Source organism: Equus quagga, chromosome 13, assembly GCF_021613505.1.
Source record: "Equus quagga isolate Etosha38 chromosome 13, UCLA_HA_Equagga_1.0, whole genome shotgun sequence".
NCBI classification, from domain to species: domain Eukaryota; kingdom Metazoa; phylum Chordata; class Mammalia; order Perissodactyla; family Equidae; genus Equus; species Equus quagga.
Window position 1 is genome coordinate 32518245 of NC_060279.1, and position 10133 is coordinate 32528377.

General features: G+C 47.6%; 1 protein-coding gene across 1 annotated transcript; it reads left to right on the forward strand.

Annotated features, from left to right (window-relative positions):
* The first annotated feature begins 3248 nt into the window (after positions 1–3248).
* On the forward strand, positions 3249–8264 carry MPZ (myelin protein zero). The gene is made up of 6 exons (XM_046680256.1): positions 3249–3378; positions 5672–5838; positions 6091–6304; positions 6547–6682; positions 6844–6904; positions 7031–8264. The coding sequence occupies exons 1-6, from the start codon at positions 3312–3314 to the stop codon at positions 7130–7132; spliced, it is 747 nt and encodes a 248-aa protein (XP_046536212.1). The 5' UTR covers positions 3249–3311; the 3' UTR covers positions 7133–8264.
* Positions 8265–10133: the final 1869 nt, after the last annotated feature.

Here is a 10133-nt window from a genome sequence, read left to right on the forward strand (position 1 = left end):
GTAAATATTCATTATGTTTTGCACCACTCAACAGAGGGCTTGCTCAGATTCTTCCCTGAGCACCTGTCAGTCTCATTTCACTCCCTCTCCCTCTCTGGTGGAACTAAAAACGTCTTGGTAGGCCGGCTGAGACACCCAGGGATAAAGATACTGTAGGCTCCCTCTCATTCTATTGTGAAGCTTCATCATAACAAACATGCACAAATTGAGAGCGAAGTTGGGGAGTGTGAGACTGGGCCGTGGGGGGGAGAACGTCGCAGAGCACCATTGCCAAGAACAGGGAGCCTCTTCTAACCGCCTCTATTTGCTTCATGCCCCACAATTCCTGAGCTTGAACTGCCGCATGAGCTAGACGCCCACTAACCAAAGACAACGCTCCCTTGTCCCTTCTTTCAGGGCTATGTGGGTGACACCCACGGCCAAAAGAACCTGGGGTGGGAGTGGGAGAGAACTCGCTTTGATTTATATATAGATATATAGAAACAGTTTTGAGGAACCCAAGCACAGCAATCACTTCCAGAGCACTTAAGACTTAAGGTAAAAAACGAGCGAGAAAGGAACAGAAGAGTACAAACGTTCTTGAGTATCTTTTGGGCAGGTAGGGTGGGGAGGAGTGAAGGAGACAGCCCAGAGCAACTCCTGTTCTACAATGAGACACGTTCATTACATTAATATTCAGATCTTATTTTATATTTAGCACTCCTGCACTTTTCCCTTCAGGATTTAAATAGCACAAATTCACTTATTTCTGTATCAAATGAAACTACTGTTTTACGTTTGTATAATGCTTGACAAAGAAAGCCACTTTCACGGACTTAGGATTGGAAGGGACGTTAGAGGCTCTCCAACCTAGTTTTCTACCCACTGCAAGGATCTCCTCTGCAACATCGCTGACAGCTGACCTTCAAGACTCTGCTGTAATGGGTACCTCAAAAATCAAGTTTCATTTAGTGAACAGCTTAATCCTTAGAAAGTTGTTACATTAAAATGCAGTTTTCTGCTATTGAACTAGTCATTGATCCTACTTTGATCCTCTGGATCTTCAGATTAACAAATCCAATAAATGCCTCTTTCACTTAGCTCTTTAAATAATTTCATTTAACATATATGTATTGACTTTTTGCCAGAGTCTGTGAAAGTGCTTTAGGGAATTCAAAGATACAAACATGTATACTGTCCTCAAGAAGCTTATAGCTTTAGCAGAATCAGTAAATAAAGAAATCAATAAAGAAATTAGCAACCCCCTGAAAGAGGTATAGGTAAAAGGTGTGAGTGGACAGAAGGAGAAAGTGATTGCTTAGAGTTAGGGAGGTGGGGTTAGAGAGGAATGTGACTACAATATCCCATAAACATTTATTGATGATGATGATTTTGCCTATGGAGTTTATGATCAAGCCCCATATTTAGAGCTGCACAACCCAAATCCAATACTAATCACCAAACTAAGACTATAGTCTAAGGAGATGCCAGGAAGATACAGGGAACCTGTGGCTTTACAGGTGAGACTGCAGTGATCCGATAGCAGGAAAAACAGTGACTTCTCTCCTTAATTAACCTCCAGAGCCATAATTGATGGAAATGAATCACTTTGAAATTCAAACCAAACATTAAGTCAAACCCCTTATCACCAGGGACTATCTTAAAAATAAGCAGGAGGGAGAAGCAGGGTCTAGCGAAGGCCTGAGGTGAGAGAAAGGAAGGGGAAGAGAGAAGGGAAAACATCTCAGATGAGAGTATGAGAGGTTCGGTGAAAAGCTAAATCATTTCAGATGATCCTAAGGAGAGAAACAAAGGAGGCAACAATCAGGAGAACTCTGGTCTGAACTATTTTTCTGCTAGATTTGTCTTAAAACTCAGCTCTGGCCATCTAGACACTCCCATCCCTAACCCCAACACCCCCCCCAAAACCTTCAGGAAATTCTTATGATGCGCCTGCCTTAGTCTGTTGTTTAAGGTCCTCCACAAACTGATTTCAACTTTCCTGTACAGACTGGTTTCCTGCGATGCCCCTCTAAGTTCACCCAAATCAAGTCAAAGTGGAGGGTACCAGATCTGCCTTGAATACGCCCAATACTTCACAACCCTACCCTACACGCACACCTGAACACACACACACACATTTTCTTATCTCTTTGTCTTTGCTTTCACTGTTCTATCTGCCTAGATACCCTCACTACTCATTTCTCCTTTCCAAATGGCACGCATCCTTCAGGGTTGGTCCACATCTAATATTGCCTTCTGGTCGTGACTCCCCCTTCCTCTGAACTTCATTCATTAAATGAAATTTATTTTTGTTTTTAATCTCTGTTGCATAACTTACTCAGTCTTCTCATGTTGCGGCTCTATGTGCCATCCTTTGCACTCCTAGCACTCTGTTCATCCCTCCACTAGAGCAAGCACCATGGTTTATTGTATTTGGTTATTCGTGGGTTTGTCCTCTGATCCTCCCCACTCTGCCTCCCCAAACTAGATTTTGAACTCCTTGAAGGAGGGTCTTAATTTTTATTCCTTTTTCTATTATCATCATACCCATACTTTACAGGTAGCTGGCACTGGATACAATTTTGTTGTCTTGCTCTAAATTGAAATGGGCTTAAACTGCAGCATGATGCCTTGAAAGACTTCCTGACAAAGAGGGGAAGGTCAGGGGATTCTTTCCTGGATATGGTTCCATGGAGAAAGCTTCTATCTGGGAAGAATCACCCAGGATGCAGGGAAGTGGGGAAAAAAAAAAAGACTCCCAAGGACCTGGTCATCTCAAGAAGCCTGTAATGCAGCCCAGGGTAATCAAGATAACAAGGGATATTCTGGCTTCAAAATTCCCCGAGGGAAACCTGCCTCTAGCTCCTAGGGCTCTGGGGAAGCCACTCTCAGGCAAGGAGCCTAGGGAGGAATCCCTTTTCATAGCCTTAGGATTCAGGTTCCCCTGCCCATTTATCCCTCAGAGAAGAGTGTTTGTGTCCCTTTTTCTGTCCCTTTCCTTCACACCCCCCCCCCCCCCCCAGCATTCCAGCCTAGGGCAGGGGGAGGCCAGCAGACACAAGGCCCTTTGTGTGTGGGGTGGTATGTGTCCCCCCCCCACCCCTCCACCCAGAGGACACAATGCCCCTTCTGCTCCCTGCACTCTGCCCCATTCCCCACCACCTCTCAACTGCACATGCCAGGCTGCAATTGGTTACTGGCTCAGGACAGCCCCCTCATACTGGCGCCCTGGGGGATTTTAAGCGAGTTCCAGAAACCCCCCGCTCAGTCCCTTGTCCCCCACTCTCCCAACCCCGCAGACGCTCCGAGCCCTAGCCCCTGCCCCAGCTATGGCTCCTGGGGCTCCCTCGTCCAGCCCCAGTCCTATCCTGGCTGCGCTGCTCTTCTCCTCTTTGGGTAAGTGGAGCAACCCCAGTCTGGGGGCCCTGGGGCTCAGGTTGTCTATCAGCAACCTTCCCACTGCCTTCTCTGCACTCCCCACTGCAATCAAAGAAAGAGTGAGCAGGAACAGGAAGGTGATATTATATTTAGAGGAAAAAGAATGTATAGTTTGGCAGGAAGCAGTAGAGGTATTCTGTGAAGGGAGAAGGTGAAAGCGAATGTAGAGAGCTTCCCTGGGGTGGACCTGACTGGGCTCAGGTTGGTAACCAGTGACATGCCCCCAGAGCCATACTAAAGGCCTGGTAGGAAGCAGTGTTACAGTGCGGTAAGGAACAGGATCAGACATCTCGGTTCTGGTCCCTACTCATCCCCTTGTAAGGCAGGGAGTACCTAACCTTAGCTTCCCTGAAGAGAAAAGTCAGGGAATGTGATCTAAGGAAGGAGCCCAAGGTTTGTGGTTCCAACTCCTCAGATCCTTTGACTCTTGGTGCCTCAGTTTCTCTGTATGGATCCATTGTCTATTATGTGGGTGAAAGAGTAGAAGGGAGGTTCTATGAGATTCTAGGATCTTGCCCGCCTGAAGGTTTTTTCCTTCATAAGTTGGCTAGCCTCTTCCTTGTTCCATGGCAGATGTTGGGTGAGCAAGAGGAGATCAAAGCAGGGTTATTTGAATGGATCCTTCCATTCTCCCAGCTGCCCCGAAGCCTAGTGCAATGGGTGAACAGTAGGCAAATGGGGGTTGGGGACTGGTCAGAATGTCCAAGGTTCTCTTCTGTCAGCTCCTTGAGTCCTAAACCCAGAACCTAGATTCTTCTGGGCTGTACTGGACTATTCCGGGATACCCTGAGAAAATGTTAAGGATAGGGAGTTGGAAAAGGGCATGGGGAGAGAAGGAATGGAGTATATGGAGATGGGAATCATGGAGTATAAGAGAGAGAGTTCTGTCCCAGCACCTGTCCCACTCTTAGAACCATTAAGTGGAGCTGAAGGGCAGTGGCTGATATTAGAACAGGAGGAATAGAAGTTAGACCCAATTAATAACCTTCCTTGTTACATTTGGAATTCCCAAGAAGGCTCTAAGGCTGAAGTCCCAGGAGGCGGCAAGTCACTGATATTCATGCTGAGGTGGGAGATTTGGGACTATGGAGCAGGGGGTCGGGGGATGAGGGTGGCATGAACCCCCAACGTTGGTTAGACAATGGTTCTCTGTTTGTTTGGTTGCTTCCTCCGCCTCCCGTGGAACAAAAGGGGCTACAGTTGCCCCCACCCGGGCCAGCCCACACACATAATCTCTCTGGAATGGCCTTCCTGTGTGGGTGAATCTTGGGAGCGGCACTGGGCCAGAATGGCCCAGAGGAGGGTGAGGAGGGTCAAACCACAGAGGCTCACGTGCAGAGCCATGTAAGCTCTGGACTTGGGGGGTCTTCCTCTGCACCCAGTTTTCCTTCCCTCCCTGACCCCCTAGTTAAGAGCAAGCTGGAGGCCAACCAGGGATTCAGCAATGAGGACAGTAGGGCCAGGGAAGAAGACTTACCTTCTCCAGTTATCTTCATTTTTTTTTTTGTAAGAAATTTGATTTGCCATACTGTGAAATACTATGCAGCTGTTAAAAATAGGATTGATCTCTACAAATCAACATAGAAAGCTCTCACAGATAAATTCTTTTTTATACATCTATTACACACAAAAACCCAAGTAGAATATAATGCAATGTATGTAACAAAAAAAAAGCTCCACAAAACAAAACCATCTATTTCATATAAGTACATGTATATCTTGTTTATTGAGTTTGATACATAGAAAAATGTTACACATTAAACTGATAACAGTGGTTATATCTGGGAGGGGACTACAGGAAAGGAACTGGTTGAGGGAGCGTCAAGAGAGACTTTAGCTTTATCTCTATTGCTTGAATAGTTTATAAGAAGAATACGATATGTATTACCTGTATGATTTGTAATAAATTTAAAAAGTTTTTAAGCCTGCATCTAAGAGATAACTTAAGAGTTATATTCTGACCGAAAGGGAAAGTGAGACTTGGAGACAGAATGCAACTTCAGGAAGTCCTCAGGAAAGTTCTATTACTGCTGACTTCATTTCCTCCACTGAACATGCCAAAGAGCTTGAACTGACACAGCATTTCCACTCATCTGCTCAGTTAGTCCAGAGAGATTTGGGCCTCAGAATTTATCATTTCTGCCCCAGTCGTTGCTCTGGCTTCTGACACGGCCCTTGCCTTCCTGTTGATCTCGCTTCCTCTCTAGCCCTTCTTGGGCCCTGTGCATCTGATTCCCCTCTATGCTTGCAGTGCTCTCCCCCGCCCAGGCCATTGTGGTTTACACAGACAAGGAGGTCTATGGTGCTGTGGGCTCCCGGGTGACCCTGCACTGCTCCTTCTGGTCCAGCGAGTGGGTCTCAGATGACATCTCCTTCACCTGGCGCTACCAGCCTGAAGGGGGCCGCGATGCCATCTCGGTGAGTGCCTGGGGGAATCCTGGGATTGGATAACAGAAACTATGCTTCAAAGAACAACAGAAAAGAGAACTTGGGCTAAGGAGGGGGAACTCCTTTATGAGACATAACCCCAACTTTGACAAGGTAAGTGACAATCTTTGTCACCCTGACTAGGGCCTATCTAGGGTGTCCCCCTCCCCCAGCACTACCCTCTCCAGCCCAGAATCCTGCATCCTGAGGCTAGACCTACATGCTTCCCCTTGTTCCTCACAGATCTTCCACTATGCCAAGGGACAACCCTACATTGACGAGGTGGGGACCTTCAAAGAGCGCATCCAGTGGGTAGGGGACCCTCAGTGGAAGGATGGCTCCATTGTCATACACAACCTGGACTATAGTGACAACGGCACTTTCACCTGTGACGTCAAAAACCCACCAGACATAGTGGGCAAGACCTCTCAGGTCACACTCTATGTCTTTGAAAAAGGTGTGAGAGGAGACGGGACAGGGGGTCTGGGAGGCAATACAGGGAGGGGATTAGAGAGGACTGAGAGACTAGAGGAAGAGGCAGAATGTCCTGGCTAATGCCCTTCAGGCTCTGGGAGGGTGGGCACAAGGCAGCCTTGGCTGGGAGCCCTACGTCCCCAATGGCGGGGAGTAGGTGTGGGGCTAGTAACCAAAGATGCATGTCCCTGCTCATTCTCTCACTTCTTTTCCCTCCCCTCCTAGTGCCAACTAGGTACGGGGTGGTGCTGGGAGCCGTGATCGGGGGTGTCTTGGGGGTGGTGCTATTGGTGCTGCTGCTTTTCTACGTGGTTCGGTACTGCTGGCTACGCAGGCAGGCGGCCCTGCAGAGGAGGCTCAGGTAAGGGGGGGAGCCTGACTCCCCGCCCCCCTAAACCCACTCTTCCCCATCTGGGCGGAGACTACTCCAATGGGTGGGAGGTCCAAAGGGAAGGGGTAGCTCTGTCTGCTCTGCGAGGGGCTCTGGCGGGGCCAAGCCCACAGCACCCGCTTTCCCTGCAGTGCCATGGAAAAGGGGAAATTGCACAAGCCTGGGAAGGACACGTCGAAGCGCGGCCGGCAGGTTAGCGGACTCGGGGCCTGGGCAAGCTGGGGAGGAGAACCCCAAGAGCAGGCAGCAGTGAGGGGTGGGATGGGAACAGTCAGGCCCCACTGGACCCATGACTGATGTATGCACCCCTGCCCCCAGACGCCAGTGCTGTATGCCATGCTGGACCACAGCAGAAGCACCAAAGCTGCCAGTGAAAAGAAGGCTAAAGGGCTGGGGGAGTCTCGCAAGGATAAGAAATAGCGGTTAGCGGGCCGGGCGGGGGATCGGGGGTTAAGGGCGGAGCCCTCCAAAGGCTCTCAGGTGGTGGTCATCGAGATGGAGCTACGAAAGGATGAGCAGAGCTCGGAGCTTCGGCCTGCTGTCAAGTCCCCCAGCAGAACCAGCCTCAAGAACGCCCTCAAGAACATGATAGGCCTGGACTCCGACAAGTGATCACCCCCAAGGCCCTGCCAGAGCAGAGGGACCTAGGCTCCTCTTATCCTCCGTCTAGGTGCTTTCCTCCTTAGCTCCCCAGCCCCGCCCTGCCCTCACCTCCCTTTGAGATGTAAGTTTCATTCCAAAATTCATTCCCTAGGCACTTCATATTCTCCCTCACCTTCACCCCCTGGCTTTCTGGGAACCCAGGGCCTGATGCTACCCTTCACCTGCCCCAAGGACTGTGTGTTTGGTGCCTGTGCCTCCGGCACCGAGAAGAAAGGGACCTTGATACCCTGTGCCTCAACTCCAAGCCACCTGACATGCCCATCCCCTGCACCCCCTAGCCTGTCCCTCTGTCCCTCTCTGATCCTCCCTCCTCTGTATCAGGTGGCCTAGCTCCATACTGTCCTCCCAGCTAACACCCAGATCCCCCAGATCAGACTCTCCTTCAGGGTTTATTTAGGTTGTTGGTTATTTTTTATTTTTTAATCCATTCTTTTTTGTTTGTTTACCTGTGCCCATGCTCTGCCCTCCCCCCATGACTGAGTACCAATGACGTCGTGTGGTTTTTGCAGACCCCCTGCCCCCGGCTCATTAAATCCTTAATGGAGAGCCAGCCCAAGCTGAGGGACCCCTGATCCTCACACCTCACCTACAGGATTGGTGCCCCTTACCACTTTAGAGCACTGTTCTGGGCCTCAAGGTCACAGGGAAGGCGAGAGAGGGATAGACAGGATACTCACAGGTCAGGGGGTTGAGGAGGGGGCAAATGAGCCTTAAGAAATGGTTTTAAACAACCAAACAGAAAGTAGGAAAAACAAATGGGAAATAGGGGAAAGGGAAGAGGCTGCACTCCCAGCCACAAGAGATTCTTAGGATTTTTCTACATTCTGTATATTTCTTCTCAAATCCCCAAATGTCCTTAAATGTTTAATAAACACTGACATTTCCAGAAGTGCTGCCTCCATCACCAATTTCCTCATTCTCCTGGGAATAATGGCTGCTCCTGACCCCATCCCCAACCTCCCACCTTCTCCCATCCCTTCGCTCCCCGCTCCACCTCCTCCTCAGCTGGTTTCAGTTGTTAAGAATTTGGTTTTCTGGTTTGGTCTTACGTAGTATAGTGGAAAGAACTCTGAAATAGTCTCACAAGACACATTCGTACATTCAATAAATACCCAATGAGATTATACTATGTGCTAAACTGTGTCAAGCTCTGCATTTACATGGATTAAAACATAGACTGTCTCTTCACCAAGATCTGAATTCTTAAAACATCTCAGCCACTCACTGGCTGTGTCCCAGGGCTAGTTAACTTGACTTTGGTAAGCCTGTTTCTGCATTTGTGAACAGCTGAGATAATGATACCTGGCCCGCTTAATTCCTAGGATTTTTGTGAGAATCAAATGAGATCCTATTTATGGAAACCTTTGTAAATTATAAATTGATCTACAACTAAGATATTAAGGGTCAGTCCTTTGAAGATGTTTCTAGATCTGCCTAAAGGATTACACTTTACAAACTAGCACAAATCTCATTCACCCCTACAAACACGCACACACAACTTTGTTGGTACACTATTTTAGGTATACTGTTAATACCTCATTAGCTAGTTTGTTGGTATGCTAATTTAGGTACACTGTGAATATCCTGGAATCTTTAAATGATTGTGGAAAAGACATATATGTATCATTTTCCCTGGGGTCACTGATGGCAAAAAAACAAGACTCCCACAAGTCATTTCTTCATCTTGTTAAGAGGTTAAAGATGAGATTTTTTTTTTAAAGATTTTATTTTTTTCCTTTTTCTCCCCAAAGCCCCCCAGTACACAGTTATATATTCTTCGTTGTGGGTCCTTCTAGTTGTGGCATGTGGGACGCTGCCTCAGCGTGGTTTGATGAGCAGTGCCATGTCCGCACCCGGGATTTGAACCAACGAAACACTGGGCTGCCTGCAGCAGAGTGCACAAACTTAACCACTCAGCCATGGGACCAGCCCCTAAAGATGAGATTTTTAACACCAGCTTTCCCACAATCCAGAGTACCTACATTTATTTCAAGGGATGTCGTTCACTTCTTTTAAAGGAAAAATTAACCCAAATCCATTTTAATACAAAAGCTAACAGATCCCATTAGGTAAACGCAAATCAAAAGTACAATGAGATACCGTCTCACACCCATTAGGATGGCTACTATCAAAAAAAAAAAAAAAAGAAAACAAGTGTTGGCAAGGATGTAGAGAAATTGAAACGCTGTGCACTGTTGGTGAGAATGTACAATGGTTCAGCCCCTGTGGAAAACAGTATGGATGTTCCTCAAAAAATTAATTATAGAATTACCATATGATCCAGCAGTTCCACTTCTGGGTGAATACCCAAAAGAACTGAAAGCATGGGCCAGCCCAGTGGTGCAGCGGTTAAGTTCGCACGTTCCGCTTCTTGCAGCCCAGGGCTTGCTGGTTCGGATCCCAGGTGCGGACATGGCACCACGTGGCAAAAGCCATGCTGTGGTAGGCGTCCCACGTATAAAGTAGAGGAAGATGGGCATGGATGTTAGCTCAGGGCCAGTCTTCCTCAGCAAAAAGAAGATTGGCAGTAGTTAGCTCAGGGTTAATCTTCCTCAAAAAAAAAAAATGAAAGCGGAGGCTTGAAGAGATATTTGTACACCAACATTCATAGCAGCATTATTCACAATCACTAAAACATGGAAGCAACCCAAGTATTCATCTCTGGATGAATGGATGAGCAAAATGTGGTATATACATACAATGGAGTATTATTCAGCCATAAAAAGGAAGGAAATTCTGACATATGCTACAACATGAG

Bases quoted from the DNA above. Each gene is read 5' to 3' on its own strand.
- MPZ (XM_046680256.1), top strand. From the start codon at position 3,312: ATGGCTCCTGGGGCTCCCTCGTCCAGCCCCAGTCCTATCCTGGCTGCG. The intron at 3,379-5,671 runs GTAAGTGGAGCA...CTATGCTTGCAG, and splicing joins GCTGCTCTTCTCCTCTTTGG to TGCTCTCCCCCGCCCAGGCC. The intron at 6,905-7,030 runs GTTAGCGGACTC...CCCTGCCCCCAG, and splicing joins CGTCGAAGCGCGGCCGGCAG to ACGCCAGTGCTGTATGCCAT.